This window comes from Fusarium falciforme, chromosome 1 (assembly GCF_026873545.1).
Source record: "Fusarium falciforme chromosome 1, complete sequence".
In the NCBI taxonomy this organism is placed as follows: domain Eukaryota; kingdom Fungi; phylum Ascomycota; class Sordariomycetes; order Hypocreales; family Nectriaceae; genus Fusarium; species Fusarium falciforme.
The window spans coordinates 5941324-5963787 of NC_070544.1; the positions used below are offsets into that span (position 1 = coordinate 5941324).

The 22464-nt window shown below is 54.1% G+C and overlaps 8 protein-coding genes across 8 annotated transcripts; 3 read left to right on the plus strand and 5 right to left on the minus strand.

Moving 5' to 3' along the window:
* Nucleotides 1-62: 62 nt before the first annotated feature.
* Nucleotides 63-1921, minus strand: NCS54_00170200 (Hypothetical protein; the record flags this gene model as incomplete). The annotated part of the gene is made up of 4 exons (XM_053147322.1): nt 63-496; nt 573-731; nt 784-949; nt 1277-1921. 4 exons carry the CDS (start codon nt 1919-1921, stop codon nt 63-65), a joined length of 1404 nt encoding a protein of 467 aa, XP_053003297.1.
* Nucleotides 1922-3425: 1504 nt separating this feature from the next.
* On the plus strand, nt 3426-5173 carry NCS54_00170300 (Hypothetical protein; the record flags this gene model as incomplete). Its single annotated transcript, XM_053147323.1, has 2 exons — nt 3426-3699; nt 3786-5173. 2 exons carry the CDS (start codon nt 3426-3428, stop codon nt 5171-5173), a joined length of 1662 nt encoding a protein of 553 aa, XP_053003298.1.
* Nucleotides 5174-5694: 521 nt separating this feature from the next.
* Nucleotides 5695-6894, minus strand: NCS54_00170400 (Hypothetical protein; the record flags this gene model as incomplete). Its single annotated transcript, XM_053147324.1, has 3 exons — nt 5695-6587; nt 6634-6786; nt 6843-6894. 3 exons carry the CDS (start codon nt 6892-6894, stop codon nt 5695-5697), a joined length of 1098 nt encoding a protein of 365 aa, XP_053003299.1.
* Nucleotides 6895-7185: 291 nt separating this feature from the next.
* Nucleotides 7186-8068, plus strand: NCS54_00170500 (Hypothetical protein; the record flags this gene model as incomplete). Its single annotated transcript, XM_053147325.1, has 2 exons — nt 7186-7565; nt 7621-8068. 2 exons carry the CDS (start codon nt 7186-7188, stop codon nt 8066-8068), a joined length of 828 nt encoding a protein of 275 aa, XP_053003300.1.
* A 571-nt stretch (nt 8069-8639) lies between these two features.
* NCS54_00170600 (Hypothetical protein) lies at nt 8640-9788 on the minus strand (the record flags this gene model as incomplete). The annotated part of the gene is made up of 4 exons (XM_053147326.1): nt 8640-8838; nt 8888-9295; nt 9345-9444; nt 9497-9788. 4 exons carry the CDS (start codon nt 9786-9788, stop codon nt 8640-8642), a joined length of 999 nt encoding a protein of 332 aa, XP_053003301.1.
* A 716-nt stretch (nt 9789-10504) lies between these two features.
* Nucleotides 10505-11983, minus strand: NCS54_00170700 (Hypothetical protein; the record flags this gene model as incomplete). The annotated part of the gene is made up of 2 exons (XM_053147327.1): nt 10505-11664; nt 11716-11983. The coding sequence occupies 2 exons, from the start codon at nt 11981-11983 to the stop codon at nt 10505-10507; spliced, it is 1428 nt and encodes a 475-aa protein (XP_053003302.1).
* A 2358-nt stretch (nt 11984-14341) lies between these two features.
* NCS54_00170800 (F-box domain-containing protein) lies at nt 14342-15989 on the plus strand (the record flags this gene model as incomplete). Its single annotated transcript, XM_053147328.1, has 2 exons — nt 14342-14740; nt 14787-15989. The coding sequence occupies 2 exons, from the start codon at nt 14342-14344 to the stop codon at nt 15987-15989; spliced, it is 1602 nt and encodes a 533-aa protein (XP_053003303.1).
* A 713-nt stretch (nt 15990-16702) lies between these two features.
* Nucleotides 16703-19000, minus strand: NCS54_00170900 (Hypothetical protein; the record flags this gene model as incomplete). Its single annotated transcript, XM_053147329.1, has 2 exons — nt 16703-17935; nt 17984-19000. The coding sequence occupies 2 exons, from the start codon at nt 18998-19000 to the stop codon at nt 16703-16705; spliced, it is 2250 nt and encodes a 749-aa protein (XP_053003304.1).
* Between the last annotated feature and the right edge of the window lie 3464 nt (nt 19001-22464).

Here is a 22464-nt window from a genome sequence, read left to right on the forward strand (position 1 = left end):
GGTGGTGATACATGAGGCAGGGCTGTACAAAACAGGTGAAGAAGTACAAAGGGGGGTCTTGTTTAGACCTTGTTCGCTCTCTTGTCAATCCGCTCCTTGATAGCATCCCAAATCCACCCATCGACCTTGTCCGTCTTCTTCTCATACCTCACCTTCCTCTGCCGCTTGTCCTGGACGTAGAACTTGCCGACAGCTCGGAACATGTACCAGCGACGCTTGGCGTTCTCCTCGGTCGTGTCGCGGACGTAGTTGACGAGGCCGAAGCGGCGGCGCACGGGGGATAGATCGCCTGCCTGGATGCTGCTGTAGCGGGGCTTGGAGATGGCGCTCATGGTGGTGAGGGTGAGAGGCGTCGAGGGTGGGAGGGCGCGGACGAAGCGCTCAAGGATGGTGCGCGAGGCACGGGCGTATGGGGGGAGATGGATATGGATATGAGTGACAAAGGGGGATGTTGTATAGGCAACAAAGAAGATGGGGATGATGCCGCAGAGCACGACTAGTCTGTGTTAGTGTCTCGTGATACATGTGGTATCTCATGGCTGGTAATATGAGACGAGGAGTGAGTGACATACCACTCGCAGTCTCCCACTCGGGCTTGTCTGCTTTGATGTAGCTCGGTGCAACTATGAAACAAAAGAATGCTCCGAGAAATAGGGTCGTGATCTTGACCATGGCCAAAAATGTTGTACGTCCTGTGCCGGCATGATAGATGATGAGCTTCTCCGGGAGCTCTAATTTGGGCGTCAGCACACTTCTCGACACTGCTCATTCGGTTTTACGCACCAAATTCCTTGTTACTCTTTGAAGCTGCTCTGGCCTGGCGTTTAAGCTCATCCTCTATCCGGCTGGTCTTTTGAGCTGGGGTGGCAGGCTTGGCGTAGCACCGTCGTTGAGATTGTTGTAGAGATTTCTGCAGTGATCGGCGGAGGGAACGGGTGAGAGAGATGGGCTGGAAGGGTGCTATTTGGTGTGATAAAGGTGTCAATTGGCTTGGCCGTAGCCTTGGAAGCGCTGCTCTTAGCTGTATCATGGCGATTGACCGTGTGATTGGTGTTTTTTGCCGGATGAGAGGCTCATGCGGATGAAGTCGAAAAGATCCCGGTTGGGAAAGACGCGGCTCGGGACGTGATGGGGCTACGACATATTGGCACATGGCGATTGAATATTGACACCACACACATGGCGATTCGTGAGACATTCAAAATGCATTCATTGTTCATGATCAGCGAATTCATTAATATCATCAGAGCTTGCTCCTCTCTTCTGGTAGTCAAACGACATTCTTCTCCAGCCACTCAACCCACTGCTCCTTGGTCCATCCCGAGCTGACGTCCTGCACCACGCCGTCATACACGGCAGTCGGTGTGACGTGCACGCCAATCAGACGGTTCATCTTGGTGATGACCTTGAGGTCGTTTGTGACCTGGTTCCCCGCATTCAGCGCTCCGTCCTCGCCCGGCTGCGAGGGGATCTCGAGCAGCTTGTACACCTGCTCCTCGTCCACGCCCACCTTGGCAGCCACCTTGGCGAGACGGCGGTAGGTGGCATTGCGCGTCTCGTTGACCACGTTGACATCGAAGAAGGAGGTCTGCTCGTCGAACAGGGCGGCGCTGAAGTCCCAGAAGCGCTCGGGGGCCAGGCGCTGCACGGCGAGACCGGCCTCGTGCATGAGCGTCGAGGACGGGTGCCAAGGTTGGATCTGCTGGCGGAAGATAAAGACCAGGCTCGAGGCCCAGGCCGGGTTGGCCTCGATGGCCGGGATGACGGCGGACCGAAGGGTGCGGAAGATCTTGGCGGAGAAAGGGCAGCAGTAGTCGAGGTAGAACTCGAGCGTGTGAGTCGTGTGAGCTACGGCAGAGGGGGCCGAAGGAGGGGCCGCGAATTGGAGCTTGTGCCCGGCGAATTTGGGAGGGAGGGCCATCTTTGTCAGACTTGAGAGAGTTTTACTTGTGTGAGATGTTGATTCTGGAGGTGTCGCTGAGGTTATATTCAGGTCAATGGGAGGACATGATGTCAGCGCTCGGTGAGATCACGAAACTGATAAGGTGCCTTAGTCAGCGCCAGTCAGTCTTTACTCATGGAGATGGGCATTGTCTCAGCGCTACCTATCTCATTGACACTCTATTTAAGCATGGAACACAAGATTTCTGCTAAATATGAATTCAAAATCAAGGTGTGTGAGATGCGGCAGTTGACAATGTCCGCGCGGTGCCTGGATGACATGCTCGCCGATCACGGCAGTCATTGACGAGTGACCAGGGTACAGTTATCGACTGGACCTTCAAGTCTATCAACGAGATAACAATTGTGGAATTATCGTCACCGACAGAACTGCGTTCCGAAGTTCGCCTTCCTGCATATGTGGCATGCACTGCACAGCGCCGAATGCATCAGTGTTGCAGCGCAGCGCAGATGTGATCGATTGACCCTTGACTGTGGCCTCACCTCGGCTCACCGAATACGCTGAGCCAAGACAATCAAGGTCGACTGGCGTATTCTCCCCCGCACGAGATACGGAATGTGGCCCCTCCGTCTCAGTTCGCTCGATGGAATCTTGTCAACGTGACCTTTCCCCCCGGCTGGGGAGAACGCATCTAGATGAGTCCTCCTTGTTTCATACGTAAGACGTCAGCTCCACCGTCAATTTTTTTTTTTTATCTTTCCATCAAGTGATCGAATACTAGGGGCGTAAAAAAACATGGTTTATTTATGGAGTTAGCCACGGAGGTCCTCCGAGACCAACGCCGCCCGGGCCCTTGACTGTGCCTAGACCCGGACGACCACCGGCCGCCGGGAGCCGACGGGGTGTTTACGGGGGAGAGCAGGTTACGGAGGAGGGGGTTAACTGTGGCGGTACAAAGGTAGCTCGTACCATCTCCCGTATATACCCGCGGGCAGAGAGTGCGCCGGCGGCGAACCAACCAAGTTCACCTTAGGTAAGTTAAGAACAGGTACTTCGTGTCGCGTACCCCTGAGCCATGTGGTGGGCTCCATCATCACGCGGGCAAAACCGGGGTCGCAGCTTCCGATTGCCTCTAGTTTCATAGCCCCCAGCTGCCCAGCTTCCAAGGCGCAAGGGCAGGTACGGCCGGCGGTGGTGACGACCTGCCCCCGGGTTTCGCTAGCCCGTAACTGTAAGGTTCATGATTGCTCGCCCACTCATAAGCCGGCGTTTTTAACTTTTCCTCCGCAACCCTTTTGTCTTTTAAGCTTGATCCAACGGCTAGATCTGTTTGTCTTTGATCTACAACCTTTTCCTCCCCCTCAATTTATTTTCATCATAGACATTGAACTACCTTGACCTGCTCAATTTCTGATTCTGAACGTGGTCCGCTTGTCAAGTAGCACAGGCCGGCGAGTTCTTCTCTCCCTGACTGGACGACATCTCCACTACGGCGGCATCATAACTTAAACAAGTATTCACCATGATCTGCCTCTCCAAAGCGGACGAGTCGTTCTACCGACACCTCACCTGGAACCAGAGCCCTTCGCCTCTGGCCGCATCCCACACCACGCGCCAGGACCTCAATGGCATCTCCAACCTGCGCGAGCATGTCGATGCTGACCAGGATGATGGGAGTGGTGGCAGTAATGGGTCACTCTTGGGTGCATGTGATGGCAGTAATCAATCTGGGAATCAAGCTTCCGAGCCCGAGAAGGGCTCTCCCAACGATGCGGGACGACTGTCCCGTATCTCGGGTACGTAGTTCTTTTCCTTGTCCCTTCCTTCAACACCATCAAGCCTCGATCCACCTACCTCTTGTCATGTATACTGACAGGCCTAGGACTGTCCTCGCGTCTAAAGACGGTCGCTGGTGGTGATGACCACAGCCGTCTTCCTCGAGGCGCTCTCTCGTCATGTGCCTCGCACATTTGGAGCTGGACCATCTGGGTCCTCTCTGTCCTTGTTGTCTCTACGATTCTCTCGTCCTGGAACACGCCCTCGCCCTCCCCCGTCGCCAAAGCACCGTCGCCCAAGCCTCAGGAGTCACTGGTTGTCGACCACTTCTCGACCCTCCGCAAGCGAAACACTTGCGCCAAGGGAGGCGTTGACAAGGAAGACTATAACCTTCCTCTTCACGTCGGAGCTCTCTTCATCATCCTGTTTGTCTCGACGTTGGGCTGTGCGTTTCCTGTTCTGGCCACCAAGTTCCCAGGCCTAAGAATCCCAAGCCGTTTCTTCTTTGCCGTGCGCCACTTTGGTACCGGCGTTCTCATCGCTACAGCTTTCGTTCATCTGCTTCCCACGGCCTTCATCTCTCTCGGGGACCCTTGCCTCAGTAGCTTCTGGAACCAGGACTACCCTGCTATGCCAGGCGCCATTGCTCTTGCAGCCATCTTCCTCGTCACTGTAATTGAAATGGTCTTTCACCCTTCGCGACATGTTCCTCCTGTTGAAATTACGTCTGCCAACAGCAACGGCCAGCAGGCACACACCGGTCGTGGATGCATGGGAAGCGTAGGCATGCTTCCTATCCGTGATATGGGGCCCCTCCGCGGACGATCCTCAAGCATCGGACAAGGCCTGTCTGTTCTCAACAGCAGAGATGAGAGAACTCAGATGCAAAACCTCGAAGAAGAGGCTTGCGAAGACGACGACAATGCTCAGTCAGGAAGAAAACATCTCGAGGAGACGAGCCTCGAGTCCCTACAGGTGCCTGCTCTGTCCCCGGAGCAGCAGCAACGCAAGGAGCTTCTCCAGTGCGTGCTGCTCGAACTTGGTATCCTCTTCCACAGCGTCTTTATCGGCATGGCCCTTAGCGTGTCGATTGGAAACGAGTTTATCATTCTGCTTATCGCCATTGTGTTTCACCAGACTTTTGAGGGTCTGGCTCTCGGATCTCGAATTGCAGCCATCAAGTGGCCTGAGGGCAAACTGCAGCCTTGGTTCATGGCCCTTGCATACGGATGCACTACTCCCCTTGGACAAGCCATTGGACTCGCTACCCACATGCTCTACAGCCCTGACTCCGAGGTTGGTCTCATTGTTGTCGGTGTCATGAATGCCATCTCGGCTGGACTTCTCACCTTTGCGTCCCTTGTCGAGCTGCTTTCCGAGGATTTCCTCAGCGATGAGAGTTGGCGCTTCCTGCGTGGCCGCAAGCGTGTCTATGCCTGTCTGCTTGTGTTCTTCGGGGCTTTCTTTATGAGTCTCGTCGGCGCTTGGGCTTAAGGGGTGCCCTACTCAACACCTCCGCATGCCAGCAGTCCGCACGCCTTCCCAGCCAATTTCGCAAGGTTACTGGACTCTATGCGCCAGGCTGTTGATTGGCTGTTTGTGATGGGAAAGACGGTTACTTTCTCTCGAGCCTGAGTTATTTTCCTCCAATCTGTCAAGATATAGCTCTAGTCGACCCATGTTTTGTGCGTTCATTTTAAGCCCTTTCATCAACAGATGAGGCACTGCTCAGACTGATACATGCCCGGAAAACCCTGGCATTTTATATGCCACTGTTTACTTCTAACGCAGTCACTGTACTGCCCCTTCATACGATTTAACTTGGCATTTATAGATAGATGTCTATATAGCTAGAAACACGATCTTTACATTCATCCCGAGCCAATCTTGTGCAACGAGGATACTCTGAACAGTAGCGTTCCAACAGTGAGTGACTAGCGTACAGATAATGCAAACTAAATCCAAGATCAATCGGTTTTGCCTGTTTTCTGTTTTCTTTCCTTTCAACTGCATCTCTATGACACGGTATTCTTGCTCACAATACCTCTAGCAAACTCTCCAAACGTGAGGTGCTGCTCAATGTCCACCTCCTCACCCAAGTTGGGCTGGGTAAAGACGGCCAGGGTGTTTCGCGCCACCTTTCCGTCGCTCACACTAGGCCTCACGCCTCTAACAAAATGCGGCACGGCCTTGAAACGGCCAGCGGTGATGCGCTCAAGTGCCTCACCCGTCTGGAATGCGATGCAGTCGCGCGGGATCTTGACCTGGACAGTCTCGCCAGTGCGTGACTTGATGTACAGTCCAGCGGAGGGGTCAGGGGATGAGGGGAGTTCCTCGAGGGGAGGTAGGGAGGCGCCGTTTAGGCTCGTCCCCTCGGGGACAGCAGGGCTGGTCTTTTGCTCGTCGATGAACATGGCAGATGTAAGACCGGTCAAGCAGCCGTGGTCGAGGTGCGTGGCACACCAGTCGTCCTCGTCGCCTTCATTGGCGGCGGGGTCTGCTTCCTGGGGGTAATAATGCAGCAGACGTGCCTTGGTGGTGCTTGAAGTGCTCACAACATGCTCAAGGTAGCCTTTGGGATACCCAGGGATGTCCTGCTGAGCGAAGCGATCACAAGCACGAGCGACGAGGACAGCAACGTCGATGATGAGACGGCACAAGGTAGTCACGGAGGGCTTGAATCCGGGAAGGATCTCCTCTCGAGGCCAGACATTGGGGGCAAGATATTCGGGAAATGTGTCAATGGAGAACTCGGAGGTCGGGACGGCGCACTCGAGGGTAGGGTCGACGTAGAAGGCGCAGTTGGCATAGTAGGAGCCCTTGAAGGTGTCGACCTGACCGTTCTTGAGGGTCTCCTTTCCGAGGGACCAACCGGTCAGATACTTTGAGCGGGAGTTCTCAAGCTTTTCTATGAAGAATTAGAATGGGTTGAAGAGTTGTGGTTCTTATCTTACCAAGCTCATCCTTGGGGAGGTTGCCGAGATATGAGGCGTAAGAGAGGGCCTGGTGTCTAAGTTCAGGGAATTCTTGGGGGACATCTTTGACGACGAGGATTCCCAGAGAGTCTGGGCCAAAAGCTTGTTGGAGGGTCTCAAAGGGGATGTTGCCTTTTACTCGTGTCAGTTTTATCATGAGGGCCATCATGAGCTGGTGGGGTACGTACCGTCTTTGAGATCCTGGAGTGAGACGGTAACAGCTTTTGCTTGAGAAGCCATGATGAATCAAAGGATAATCAACTTTCAACTCAAAACTAAAGTGAGATATAATTTGAGAATCAATTTACATGTAGATACCCCAGTTTCTATATATACCTGCTCCAAACAATCACCGGCAGATGCAAAGTTGCGGGGAGGTGGGCTTACGTAAAAATTCACCTTCCCAAAGCGACAATCCTCCGTGTGGAGCTCGCCGCCTCCCGAGCGCGCGTCTAGCATCGTATCGCAGAGCCTCACCACCCAAATCAACCCCCCGACGCCAACCGCCGAGTACGACATTGTTATCTCATCATGGTCAAGCCATTGACCTTCAAGGGCGACAAGAAGCCAAAGAAGCGCAAGCGAACAGACGCAGAAAAGGCCGCTCGCGACGATACCGAGGCCGGACCGTCGGATGTACAGAAGAAGACTGTGGATGAGGTAGAGGGCGATGATAGCTGGGTGTCGGCCGAGGCCACGGGGGACGTCGTGGGGCCTGTCATGATTGTGCTCCCGACGGATACACCTTCTGCGCTGGCTTGCGATCCTTCAGGAACAGTGTTTACGCTACCGATCGAGAATATTGTCGATGGGAACCCGGCGACGGCTGAGCCTCATGATGTGCGACAGGTTTGGGTCGCGAATCGTGTTTCTGGGACCGAGAGCTTTCGGTTCAAGGGACATCATGGGAAGTGAGTTATTGTTTCCAGTGTACAAAGAAGGCGCTTTACTTACACGGCGTGATAGGTATCTCTCTTGCGACAAGATCGGATTGCTATCGGCGACATCAGAAGCAGTATCACCCCTCGAGTCCTTCAACGTCATCCCAACGGCAGACACACCCGGAACATTCCAGCTCCAGACGCTTCGAGATACCCTCCTGACCATAAAACCCAGCACCAAGCCATCCAAGTCTGGCAAAGCTGCAGCTGCCGAGGTCCGCGGAGACGCCGACGTCATCTCGTTCAACACGACCTTCCGGATAAGAATGCAGGCGCGCTTCAAGCCCAAGCTGCGCGCGTCAAAGGAAGAGAAGGCGCTCGCCAAGATCAGCCGGCGGGAGCTGGAGGAGGCGGCTGGGAGGAGGTTGGATGAGGATGAGGTGCGGAATCTGAAGAGGGCGAGGAGAGAGGGTGATTATCATGAGCGGCTGTTGGAGTTGAAGGTGAAGAGCAAGCATGACAAGTTTGGCTGAGAAGGTGTAAGGAGACTGCAGAAGAGTCTAAAGCAGGTCATTGGCCTTTCAAGAGCTGTGCTGCTGGGGATTGGGTGAGTCTGCCGCCTGGCACTGCTCTGGAAAAAAAGCTGACGGTCCTCTGGCACTGCCCGCTAGCCACCTCCCGACCAAAGCCTTATACCCCCCAATACCAAACGCATCTAATGTAAACTGCCAAGAGGTTTTACGGTATGGCGGTAGCTGCAGCTACAGACCGCCGGTTTTCCCAATGAATGGTGGGGGGTATGTTCGAGTCCATCCGGTCCCATGGGCCCAATGGGGGCGGCACTGGCCAACGTACCTTTTTGCCATTTTGCCGGGTGGACATGATAGTGTAGACCTTGTGCGATATCTTTTTGTGTTTTTTGGAGGCTTGATGGTGGTGTTGGGGAAGATTTTTGGGTTGGTGGTTGGTAGCAGGATGTGAAGCTGGCGATGCATGCACCATGGGGAATTTTTGGTGTTGAGGTACATAAAACACGATACTCGCAACAATACCAAACCAGCCTTTTTGTTTTTATTTTACCAACATTTCATCTTGCGCATTCTATTAATTTCCCGGCCGCCACGCCTTGACATTGCCATCTTCACCAGCCGTGTACACCACATGCTCCTCATCAAAGAAGCAGAACGATCGCACAATCTCGTCGCCGTGAGCGCCAGGAAGACCAACGCTGTTATCCCGATCCAAAGCCCAGCCCTCGCCGCTTGGGTTCTTGGCGAGAAAGACAAGCTCGAATGCTTGCTTACTGGACCACGTTAGCACTCATCGTTTAAAGGGGGTAGTGGATAACTTACTCCTGAGCTCCGGCGCCGAGAATCGCACCGCTTCCATCCATCTTGGGCGTAATATCAGCGACGTACTGACACCCAAGAACACTCCTCATATCCCCAAAATCCTGCACAGCATCACCATTCGTGCGCTCCTCGCTCACATCGTACAACGCACAACGCTCATCATGCGACAGAGCCGCAACCTCTGTAGCCGACAGCCACGCAGCACGGTGGACCGAAGCGTCAGCATTGCACGTCTGCAGCGTGAGGTCCTCTTCTTCCGCGATGCGCGTGTCGTAGACGTTGACGAGTCCGTCTGTGGAGCCGGAGAGGAGGATTGCTGGGTTGGAGGGGTTGAAGGATAGGTCTGTCACGTCGTCGCTGTGGACTTCTTGATAGTGGGCTTTTTGTGATGGGGTTGAGCGGACGTCCCTGAGGTGTGTTAGCTTTGCGGGTAGAGTTGAGATGAAGGGAGATGGACCAGAGGTGGATTGAGGCGGTGTGATTTTGTAATTCGGTTCCTACGGCGATTGTCTTTGTGTCTTGACTGCATGCCATGGACAGGATAGGAGTTTGGCTGGCTAAGAGAAAGGTTAGTATATATACACTATATCAAAACATCTAAAGACTCACCTTGAAACTGGGCCACTCTCGCACCCTGCCTCAGATCCCATACACCCACAGTTCCATTCTCACCAGCCGTGCAAACTAGGGAGGCGTTGGCATCAAACACGCGGAGACAGTTCAAGTTGCCGTGCTCAGTTGGCAGGCGGCGCAGAGGACCAGCAGAGAGGCGGGTAGGATCCAGCAGGGAGAGGTGCTGGTCCGAGGCGATGGAGGCAAGGCCAGCAGCGGTGCGATGAATGTCTAACACATAGACGTCGGACCCGAAGGAGAGGCCGTCGGCGCAGGTGAGGGAGTACATGGTGTCTGTCAGGAGTGTAAGTAAACGTGAGGATGAGTTGAGGTTGGGTGAGTGAGAGAGGAGTGACGGGTGTTTGCGGGACGCAGCTTTGCGCAAGGCACTCTCACTTCCTCCACGTACACTTCAAGGATTCTATGACTTGCCTTCAATATCTCGTCTGTCGGTATCCGATAAACTCCCAGTTCTATCGCTTCAAAATGGTCAAGGTGAAAGTCTTCAAGTCCCACTTTTCCGCCCAAGAACTATCACGACCTCGTTAACTGAATATCACGCACAAATTGGCAGCGGGAGTTGGAAAATCATCCAGATCACATTGATGATCACTTACAGTTCATACATAGATAAACCGGCTATATACATTCACGTATGCCATGGAGAAAGAGCTCTACCTAATACCTTGTCTACCAAACAAATTGCCGACGTCATGTCTGTCAACGCACAAGTTGATGCACACGACGTTGCGCTATAGGGCTGGATCACTCTGGTCCATGGGATTATACATAACACATGTCTCTTATACTCTTACAATTAATCTACTTTAACTCTCCAAGGTATTTAATAGCCATGATACTCCGTCGTCTAAATCCAAAGTCGCTCATAAAAAGCCAAAAAAGCGCATTCAGGAGAAGAGTGTCCATTTCCCCCTCCCCCTTTTAATCGCCTGCCCCCTCCAAACGCCAAAAAAGAATCATCTCTACAAATCTCCTTTTTCATCTTTATGAACGACCTGCTTCCTTCTGGAGTTGCGCTCGTTCGTTGACGCCCCGGAATGCTCGCTTGCCCACCTCGTAGCTGCTGATCATGATGGCGCATGCGGGGGCTACCTTGAGCGTTCGCGGGATCCATCCCTTCCAGAGACCAGAGGCGCCTTCGGTCTTGAAGATGTGCCATAGGAAGCGCACCATATTGCGCTCCTCTGGGGCTTGGACCGCTGTGCTGCTGGTGACGCTCTTGGCGGCGTTGCGGGAGCTATCCTGGTAGATCTGTGTCCGTGTCTTGCCAACATCGAAGGGCGTCGTGACGAATGAGGCGAAAGCTCCAGACATGGCGCCAGCTGTAAAGGCATCGACAAACGTCTCGGTGTGGTTCTCGTGGCTCTGCGACCTCCTCCGCGCTTCGGACAAATCATCCTCGAGTGACAGCGCATGGCCATGACGTTGTTCCCGAAGGTCAGTCAACCTTGACCGAATAGACTCATATCCAAACCAGTATAATCCTGAAAAGGGAACGTCTCGCCAGAGGGTCAAGGTAAGACCCCTCCACAGCGAAGTATACCCATGCGTGCCCACCATCTCCTTGACACCTTGGAACGTCTCCACCAGGTGATTTGTCGTGCTAGTTCCAGAAGCAGCCTGCATCCGCGTGCGCACCAGCTCGATGGGGCCGACAGCTGTCGCCGCAAGCACACGGGCTGCTGATCCAGCTGTGAGGGGAGCGGTCGCATCCGAGAACCGCGAAAATGGACTACTATGGTTGTACCGCAGCCAATCGTAGCCAGTAAAGTAGATAATATTCGAGGGAATAGCCATAACGAGTGTAGGTGACAAGCCCCTCCACAGAGTGGTGAAGCCCTCATTACGAGCGATCTTGCGCAAGCCGTCAAATGTTGTGCTGAATGTTCGGCGCTGGACCTCTTCGACGGCGCACTCGGCGGCTGGCGGAGCGGCGGCAATGCCCTCGATGCGCGGGGCGGCGAGGCAAAACTCGGCGTTGCCGCCCGAGAAGAAGACCTCGCGGCAGCAGGATGTGATTCCGAGCTCGGCGGTCTGAGCGGGCGTGAGGGACGAGGTGGTGATGGCGAGCTTGGAGAAGTCGACGGTCGAGACGGGGGCTTTTTGGGATTGGAGGCGCACGCGGACGACGTCGAGGGGGGTGACTAGAAATTGTTAGATCGCAGTTGATTGTATCTGTCGACAGTGAGGCCTACCGAGTAGCGAAGTTAGAAGGCTTCCCGACATGGCCGATACCATCTTTTGCCCAGCTGTAATGTCGACGACGTCGTTGTTGCCGGGACCTCGAGCGCCAGCGCCAACAGCAGACGGCGATCCCCCATTGTCGGGACCGTTGGGCTCCGTATCAATCATGTGTGCGAGGGAAAAGTCGTCGTCGGCCTGGAGCGGGCTCTGATGGTGGTGGTGCTGGTTATCGTGGTGGTGGTCGAAGCCGCCGGAACGATTTGCTCCGACAGGGGCCATTGTGGGAAGCCGGGGGTGTCTCTTGTTCAGGCTTAGAAGGTCTGGTTCATGGTTTGCCGGAATATGATGGGAAAAAACAAAGAGGATCAAGAAATCAGATGGATAGTTGAAGGAGCAAGTTTAGAGTAAAGACCTGAGGCGTCGATGACGATGACTCGGTTGAGTAGTGCTTTTTTGGTGGAGGTCTTGTCTTAGTAGCAAGTGGCGATCGATCCAAGGGCTTCGAAGGCATCGGTCGGTGGAACAAGACCGAAGCTCCCAGCCGTTAATTACTGCAGCCGGAATAAAAGCAGCCTCTTCCGTCACCTTTTTGTCTCTGCCTGGAACGCCAGAGCTCAAGGGGTAAAAGTGAGGAGAGGGAAAAAAAAAGGACTCCAATATCCGGAGGAAATCCCCGAGGCCGGTCGGAGGAGAATCGGTCGGGCTGTCGGCTAGTATCGTCTCTTGAGCAAATGCCCCAACTAATAAGTCGAACAGCTTCAAGGTGGAGATAATCTACGGATACGCTTTGGCTTCTCTTCTGTTTCCGTAAAAAATTGTCGCGATTTTCTACCGTTTCTTTTTCCTTCGTCCTTGTTTATTAATGACGACGAGGGAAAAAAAAAACTGCGACATCGCCCCCCGGCTTTTTGCACACGCCGGGGTTCGGAGCCTCGGCGACGAATCGACACTTTTTTTTCCTCAACACACGCAGGTACGTACAGTGTGAGTGCCTACCGACCGAGTTAATTAGTGGACGCGCCCTCTTGCGATTGCCCGCCAGAGCTCCATTGGCCATTGGATCCAATCGATGCCAGCTGTTGCTTGAGCTGCCGCTTGGACAAAGAGCCGCGGGTTTCCGGCATGATGTCACTTTGCAATCTGATTGGCTTGGCGAGGCCCACGTCGGGTCCAGAGGTCAAAAGGGTCGCCAAGCTGTTTGATGGATAAGATAATCAGTCCAGATGGCTCAGCTCATCTCCTCTCCCCAGTTGTCCAATCACTGTTCCCCTCTGTGGCTTGCTGGAACACCCACTGGACATTAACAGTAGTACATAGCTCCCGGATTTTGGGACTTGTTGGTGTGGTAGTCTGCATTCATGCCCAAATGACTGACGAGTTGCTATAACCTAGGGTTATCCTCCTTCAGGGCTTTGGAGTTGAAAGCGGAGTGAAACTACAAGGGGAAATACGATATCCCACGCTTCCTTTGTCCATGGGTCGTCGTACCATGGTGCACAATCGTCCCAGATGACTGAAGCCGTGCCCTCAGATTATCGCTAGGGCAAGGCCATCATGCCACCAAGGTCATGGCCAACTCCGTGTGGGGGCTGCTTAATGGGGATGGTCTAGATGTTCACGACATCGGGTTCTGGAGAGGAAATCGACCCCGCCGCTGTCTGGAACTACCTATGGCATGATGCATGCTCAAGAGCTTTGAGCAGATGGCTTCATAAGGTCGCTAGCCCAGACGACAAAGCTATACTATCTAGTTCCCAACTGGTGTCATGTTGGCGAGAAAGCTGCAAAGCCCATCTCATGCCCGTGTAGTCAAGCAATGGGCGATGCCAGTCTTGTTCCTTGCAGAGACTTTGTGAAATGCAAACCCGTAGCGATAATTAGCAAGGCATGTCAAAATTACAGACTGTTGCGGGGTCTATCCTTCACCCCTTTGCTTAACCATGGCTCTAGATGGCTTACTTAGTGGGCTTCAGTCATGTGGATGTCAACATTTACGCGGGCGGTCACTCTTACTATCCGTGGAGGGCTGCGGGACTCTGAGGACTTATATCACGAATTTTTTTTTTTACCTTCACTGCAAATTTAACCCCCTTCAAGACGACGATGAGGCTCTGCGTAACAAGGCAATCATTTGTACCTTTCAGCACCACTGTGGTACTGGTTCGCCAGGATGGTTCGCCAGCCCCCGATTCACTGCAAATTTAACCCCCCTCGAGGTGACTGTTGTACCGTTCAACACGTTTCCAACGGACCACATTTTTCCGCTCCGTTCCAACTCGACTAGTCCCAATCTGTCCACCGTCAATTGATGACTCTTGCGGCGAACTGCATCCGGCCAAGATCCCTGCTCATCCTCCTGACCAATCCTCTGGATCCGATACTCTTTGCATCATCCATCACGTCTACTCCGTAGACGTTATCACACCTAAGCAATTACTCTCTTCTCCTTACCCCCTGCATTCAATTGATTTCCTCCCCTTCTGAGTCAAGCGGCAACCTACTCAAGCTCAAACAAATTAAACGCTTCACCGCTTGAAATTCTTCATCTATAAGTTGTATACGTAATCATGAATCCTCTGTAGACACCGCTTTGCAAATCACCTTTCGGACATATCGGACAAAACACATCTCCTCATCATGACTTCCTCCAACGATCAAGAGCTCAACTCGGAGCTAGAGTCGTTCCGTCAGCAATGGATCTCTGATCTCAGGACCAGAAACGAGGACCACCACGACGAGCAGCAGTCTACGGCTGGACCCTCGCGACGGTCTCACCACGGACCCCCTGTGTCGCACAGGCATGCTCCTCCTCCTGCGGGGGCTGACGATAACGACGATGATTACCTGCAGGGTCAATCTTTTGATGAGCCTGCGCCTGAGTCGCCGACTTTGAGCAGTCGTCCTGTGGGTGAGGTGCATCATGGACGCTCGGGGAAGAAGCTGGTTTCGGCTCTTGATCATTATGAGGAAGCTATGCACAAGGAGGCTCAGGGAAACATGGGCGATAGTCTAAAGCTGTACCGCAAGGCTTACCGGGTTCGTCTCTTTTTCTCATGATATGAATTAATGCTGACCTTTACAGCTTGACAATGGCGTTGATCGGAGATATCGAGAGAAGCACTTCCCACAAAAGGCGGCGCCAAGGCCAACTTCACCAACAGCTACCAGGACATCCACCACCACCACATCACAGCCCGCCAAGGGCGATGAAGCTGAAGAAGTAAAGCCATTGCCCATCGGCGAGCTTATCGCCAGCTTCTCCGGTCTCAAAATCGAGCCTCAACCGCCTCCTGTAGAGGGCATGCCCCAGCCGCCATGTCCCCTGGCTGATCTCCCTGATGAGATTCTCGTCCACATCCTCCGCGATGTAGCCATTGCGGACGTTGGCGACTTTGCCCGCTTATCTAGGGTGTGCAAGCGACTGGCTTACCTCGTAGCAACTGAGCAGCGCATCTGGCGCCGAGTTGCTATGGGTTCGGAGGTTGGCTTCAGCGCTATGCTGTACCGCTTCGAAAGGGGCATTGAATGGGATGACCTCCCAGAGGAAGAGCAAGACGACATTGAAATTGTCGACGGTGTTGTCATAAGTCCTGCCGAGATAGCTCAACGACGACATGCCGACAACCTCGCCTTGACAGAGTCCCTCACACCCTCTGTCTACCCAACCTGGAAGAATCTCTTCCGCTCACGACCGCGCATCCGCTTCAACGGCTGCTACATCAGCACCGTCAACTACGTCCGTACCGGTCAAATTTCTACCAACCAGACATACTGGGGCAGTCCCATCCACATCGTCACTTACTACCGCTACCTCCGCTTCTTCCGCGACGGCACCCTCATCAGCCTGCTCACCACTGCCGAGCCCTCCGACGTCGTCCACCACCTCACCCGTGAGGACCTGCACCTGCACCGCGACGTCGCGCACCCCCACCTCCCCTCGGCCGTCATGGCCCTCGCCTTGCGCGGCCGGTGGCGTTTGTCCTCCGCCGCGGACCGGGACGACCCCTCCGTCATGGATCGCCCCACCATCGCCGCCGGCCCGCATGATCGGGACCGCGACCCGGAAGGTGACATCTTTGTCGAGACCGAGGGTGTTGGCTCCAAGTACATGTACCGCATGGACTTGTCGATGCGGAGCGCCGGTAAAGGCGCCCGCAACAACAAGCTCATCTGGCGCGGTTTCTACAGTTATAACAAGTTGACGGATGATTGGGGAGAGTTTGGCTTGAAGAACGATAAGCCCTTCTTCTTTAGCCGGGTCAAGAGCTATGGATTCAGCGAGTGATGGCATACATGCCTTGCCTTGTATATCATGTCCGTTGGTCTACATTCAAGGCGTGCATTTCATGTACATAATTCCATCCTCAATCGCACTTACAAGACGACAGAAATGAAGCAAGCCGGGTGCATCTTTAGACATCGGATATCACACTTTCCAGCCATGGCCACGCCGTCATGGTCGCACTCATTACATACTTTCGCAGGCATTCCCTGCATTCAATGTCATAATTTCCCCATGTTGGGGCTTCACTACATAGCTGCCTACTGTCCAGCATCGCCCCCAGTGTCCAATCCAAAGAGTATTCAGCTAATCCAGTCCATACAAACAAGATTGCCATAGTAGATTAACAACGTCGGCTACCACAGAACCCAAGCCAGAAACGCCTCCAGTGCCAGCTGACCAAGATGATATACTAGGTAGATGGGGAAGGAAGAACAATGACTGTTCCCAGAACTCGTGGCATCCATGAGTGAATGCCTAAGAAGGCCAAGTATCCTATGCCGTCAGGCATGTTGAGATGTGATTTGTAAATGTGATGGAGGGTAGATCCAAGATGATGATAATGAGATGATGGCTGATGTTGCAAAATCAGGCGATGGCTGTCGCCGGGTATCAATTCGCAAAAACGACTTTGCGTGAAACGGGCGGCATGTTAGGCCCAATAGGTAGGTAGGTAAGTATAGGTAGGTTTCCAACAGACACTCGCTCCCAGCGAGTTATCGAATTCTCTTTCCGTCCAAGAACTTGGGGCTGTGCCCATCGTAGTAGTTGTCGCGGTACTGCATGGCTCTGCGTGCCTCATACTCTGCCTTTTCGTCCTCATCCATGCTAAACGCCTTCTTGAGCCATCCAAAGGCACTCTTCTTCTTCTTAACCCGCTTGCCTCCAGCTTGGGTTGTAGCCCGCGATGTCACGGTAGCAGCATCGTCATAAGTCGCCGTTGTCACACTGCTTAGCGTGCTCATGGCACCCATTCGAGATGGCTGGTTGCGTTGGTGGCCAGGGAAATATCCCGATTGATGGTACTGATCGGCCGGACCTGCAGTATGCGGCCTCTGCTGCAGGGGAGAGTGGGGTGATGCACGGACGGGAATCGTATTATGATAAAATTGGTGGTGTTCAGAATGAGGCGAGGGCATGAGAGGACGCACAGGAGCTCCAAAGTCTGCGTGTGAGGTGGCTCGAGGAAGACGATGAGGCTGGTAAGCTTCAAGATCTGAGGCATGTGAGTAGTCGGGAGCTTGCGATTTCGAGGTACGTGGCGTTATGCCTCCAGGAGATGGCCGCAGCGACGACTGTATCTCAATAGTGTTCCTTGGAGGAATTTGGATAGAGACGGGCGGTGTTGTTTTCTGAGACACACGCTGCCGCAAAGATGTCCTCTTCTCCAATCCTACTGATTCCCGGACAGATTGTGTAAGAGTGTGCCTTTGGATTTGTTCTTCGATTTTGGGTGATTCAGGGCTCTTAGCCACGGGTGAGGCAGGCGGTTGCGGCGTGTAGGTTCGTGGCTGAAGGATGAACAACGGTCCATCGTCAAGTCCGCCAAGATCATCACCGGCTTCGGGCTCCTCCTGCTTTTCCTCCGTGACAGACGCCTTAGGGGTGGTAGCACCAGAGGATGCGGGTGACGAAGCGCTGAGATTGGGCCCAGAAGATGAGGATGGGGTACTGAGGTTCGGTGACGGACGAGGGGTGAACCGAGTTGGTGGCAGCAAAGGAGCCGCCCCTGGCAGAGGGAAATCGCTAAGAGTGCTGACGTCGTTAAGAGTATTGACTTCGGGGTCTTTAGGTTTGAGGCTGGCAGCCGGGAGGGTTGTAGTCGACTTGGAGCTGCGAATGCTAGCCACAGGTGTGGACTTGGGATCCGACTTGATCGACGGTGAGGAGGAGCTTGCTGTTGATTCGCGAGGTGCATTCACGGGCAAGGAAAAGGGTGGAATGGTTGCCTGTAGATTGTTAGCCTTGGTGCTGGCGAATGTCAACGATCAACATACCCAAGTTTTACGGCTGACCTCGCCGGCCGTCTTTTCCATCTCGGCCACAATGGTCATGAGCTTAATGATCAAGCCGTTTAGATCCTGCGCTTGATTGTTCAATTCGTCAAAGGCGTTGAGCCAGCCGTCGGCATTGCCCTTCATGGCTAGAAAAATGCTGTTCAGATCTGGTTCAGAGTCTGGCCACTTGGTGTCCTTCTGCTCATTGAGCCATTCCATGAACGCCTCGCTCGATCGGAGGCCAGCATCGATATCGTCGTCCCACTGCTTCATGGCGGCATTGGTCCGGGCAAGAATGTGGTCAATCTTCTCGTTCCCTGACAGAATCTGGGCTCGAAAGTTGCGATCCTCTAGCATACCCTCAAAAGCCTGCCTGTTGGCCATGGGGAGTTGAAGATGGGCAATACGCTCTGTGAGATCCTTGTGGGCCTGGGCAAAGTCCTCAAGCATCACCTCAAGAAACTCGTCCACCTCATCGATATGCCCCTGAAGAATCGTCACGACCTGTCCATTGTCGGCAGCCAGGCTGTTAAGAAGGAGGTAGACGCCAAACGTGATTTGCGAAATGAGCTTGTACATTTCGTGCTGCTGCTGACCCGGCCGATAACGCCATGTCGTGTCGTAAGGCTCATCCTCGGCGTCTTGCTCAAGTAGCCTCGCTCGACGCCCCTTTGCGTCGAGGTCTCTTAGTTTGGGTTTACCGGGCCCATCGCCACCACTGGTGACTTCGTCCAAAGACTCGGCAAAGGCTTCTTGCATGGCCGGGACGGGGTGTGTCGGGATGTCTTGGTTTGGTGCCTTGTAGGACCTGTAGCTATCGGTCGAAAATCGGTGGTTAACCACCGAAGGTGGGTGTTCTGAAACGGTGTCACCATCGTCAGAGGTTGGTACGAGGACGATTCGAAGGTCGCCAGGGTCATTGAATGTCAACGGCGGCAGCGTAGTGGGAGCCATGGTGGCGGTGCCGACGGCCGAGATAGACACTTCTGAAGCGGGCCTGACGGCCGAGGACATCATGGGATCGGCGCGGGGAGTGGCTGCGTCGAGGGTATGTGAAATCGAGAAACTGCAGGAAGCCGTCTAGCCGTTAAATGCGGCAACACAAAGGCGTTATCGAAGCGACAACGGAAACGGTTATGCAGATGTTGTGCAGAGCGTCGAGCGAATCTTTGTGCTGAGGCGGCGTCGTACAGCGTATCGAGCGAACGAGTGGAAGCAGTTGGAGACAAAGGAGGGGGAGTCTATCGCATCGTGAAAGCGCCGCCGGGAGCCAAGATTCAAGCAACGGAGAGAGCCATGGTACAACGGGAGTAGAGCACGGCAAGAGACGGGTCGGTTTCAGCAACGGGTGCGCGGTGCGAGGTTATCCAAAAAGTCGAGGTTCGTTGAGGCGCAAAAGCTTGGGAGAGATCGGCGGGAACGTGGGAAGCTGGGAAGAGGTCGCAGCTCTATCTGTAGCGTTGGTCTGCAAAGGGGATGGATCATCAGCTGATCAGGGACCCAAGAGGCCACAAATAGGTACGTAGGTCGGCAGGCCGCCCAAGCCAAGCAACCAAGCAAGCAACTGTTTGGCTGTCGAGGGGTTCGGGTCGACAATCCGGGGTAGCCGCAGCCCACAAAAAGGCAAGAAAATGAAGGATCCGCCTGCTAATTCGCAGCGTGAAAATACGAACCTTTAAACAGAAGTAGGGTTTGTAGGGAAAAGACGCGCAGGCCGAGGGGCAAGGATGAAGGTTCCAAGCTGCTGGTGAAGAGGAAGAAAAAAAAAGGAGAAGCCCGAGAGTCGGGATGGGATGGAAGTGATGAATTGATACTGGCAAGCAAGGTTGGCTGGTTGCTCTTTCCCTTGAATCAATCCTTGACGCGTACACGCCCATGCCCGGGGGCTTCGCCTCCTTCCTTCTTTTGCTTGCCCGTTGTTCTTGCCCGTCAGTCACTCAGTCATGCACCTTAATCACGGGCTGGACTGGACTGGGCTGGGATGGATGGGATGGGCTAGGCTGGGCTCCAGGTGCTAGAGCGTACGTGCTTCTCTCTCGTTCTCGCACTCTTCTCGTTCATCCCCTGAGCCTGAACCACGCCAGCAAGTGGCCATCCACCAACGGCGGTCTTGGCGGACGGCGCAACCACTAACAGCCGCTAAACGCAGGTACCATCTGGATGCCCCTTGAGGCCCCAGTGCCCCAGTGCCCCTGAGAGGGCCCCTTGGCTTGGACGCGCGCCCCCACCGCCAGGGCAGTCCACTCATTCACTGCAGCTCCCCGATGGTGGAGCTGAGTTTTCGATTTCTTCGCCATCCAACGGGTTACGATGCGTGATGGAGGACATCCTGCTAATGCAGTTCCATCTATCTCGTGCCCAATGGATGAGGCCCCCGAGGTTCAACAACAAGAATGAAAGGAAATTGCAACTTGTGTCGGTTAAATGGGTGGTTGACGAGGCTTGGCGGGCCCAACCGCAGCCTAGCAAATGCTTAATGCCACCACACGGCAAAGCACTCCAGATGATTGCAATATGGATGGATGCCCAGATATGTGGGTGGATTGAGGACGACTGCCTTTGATAACCGAGTGCAGGTATCAGTCCTTGATTGGGCACGAGTCAACAAAGCCTGGCCTCCAGCAGTCCCGAGTAAGCGGCGATCAATGGTTCTAGATCTGCCGAGGCTCTGGGTTCTCGATGCAATTCACGGCTGGGTTCAAATCAAGTCCCTCAATGGTGGAGAGGCCCTTTCAACTGGTGGCGGTTCAACTCCAATTGCAAGCCAATCATGGGCAGACCCTCTCGATGCCCAAGAGTCTGCTAGTCCACGTCAAACACCAATCCCACCCTCGAGGTGGACAACTTGCCATCAGCCGAATATCCCATGGCTTGCCGCGCTTCGCACCGTCGGCATGTCGCCATCCCGCATCGTCTCCATGTCGATCCAAGCTAATTTCTTGTCTATCGACGAGCAAGCGCCCAACGAAATTATCCTCACGACATCTGGCGCGGCCTAGCTCAGGGGGAAGCATCTGGTGGTGCACAAACAATCAAGAGGCCCCATGTCCCATGGCACGCTGGACTGCAGGCGCCGCTCCAGCCAATGCCCAGCGCTCGAGTCTTCCAAACAAAGCAATAGCCCAGGATGGATTCGAAAGGGTCCCGCTTGGGTCGTGCCAAAAGGGGGCTTTCGATCAGATCGGGACGTGGGAGCTGTCATTTCAGCCTGCGCCTGGGTCCTGCGAATCTTTGATAACTGCAGCTATCGACGGGTACGACAGACGCCTCTCGACAGCAAGAGCCGCGAAGAATTGCCCTCGCCCAGCAAAGTGTCATGGGTCCCAGCTGACAGCAGGGAGCTGACGCACTGTTCATTCCGTCGACCGACCAGCAGTCGGGAGGACCCAGACAGCTCCAGGGGGTCCTCCGTGGTCCGTGGTGTCGGGTTGATCCTGCTTATTTTGTTCTGCCGCCGTCTGTATCCAAAACTCATGCTTGGGATTGATGAAGGTGTCGCGTGTTGCTGGGGCCCTGACCGACACTCTGTATCGCCTCTCTTGGGACGGCAGCCCGCCTTGTTGACGAGCTGCGTAGCTCGACCACTCAGGGGCTTGCCGCTATATTGACTGCAATTTACAGGTCATCTTTCAGGACCGCCAGTAAGGTTCAGTAGCGACGTTTCGGTGGCGCCAAGTTTGTCAAGGCCGTTGATCCTGCGGGAGCTTCCGAAAACTCTCTGTTGGGCTGAACCTTCTGGTGAGTTGTCCTCGTTGCCAGCGGGAAATAACCAGGCTTGAAGTTGATAACAGTCACACAAAGGATGGCTCTGCAACCAGTGTTGATAGTCATTTCGATAGTGTTGGGCCAGTCTTGGGAGAGCACGGCCTAGATTCTACGCCACGGCTTTCCTGTGCCGTGCAGCATTGGCGCTGAGTACGAGCACGTGTTGTTCTGGGCTTGTCGAAGCTGATTTATTGCTTCTCCCGCTACTTCCTCGGCCTGGGTTGAGGTGGTTCTTGGCGTCCATCCAAGGGTATCAAGAGATTTTGCGGCGGCCGAGTGGATCAAGCCCGATACCAGACGGCTTGCAAAAGGAAATATTCTAGACGAATGGTGTCCTTCTATCCGGATACTGATAAAGCTAGAACTGTTCCGCATTGTTGTTCTTCGGCGGTTATCAACAAGCCGCAGACGCTCGCTCTCTTGGTTGTTGGCTCAGCCACGCGTCAGCCCTGCGGCGTCACCTTCATGATCCATAGAGTTGCCTTTTTGAGAACTGCCGCATCCAAGGCCAGACGCTTGCACCCAACCTTGATTTCAATGCCCGCAAAACCCTGAAAACAACCTTGCTTTGTGCATCTATAATAGCCACGTCGATGCCCTTCATTGGAAGTTTTGACCAAGATCTGGCGGGGGGGGAACCGTCATCATCATCTGAGCTCAGCCCTCCGTTGAAAAACGCCAAACCCCAAAAATAAAAACGCCCACGATCCAGTAGT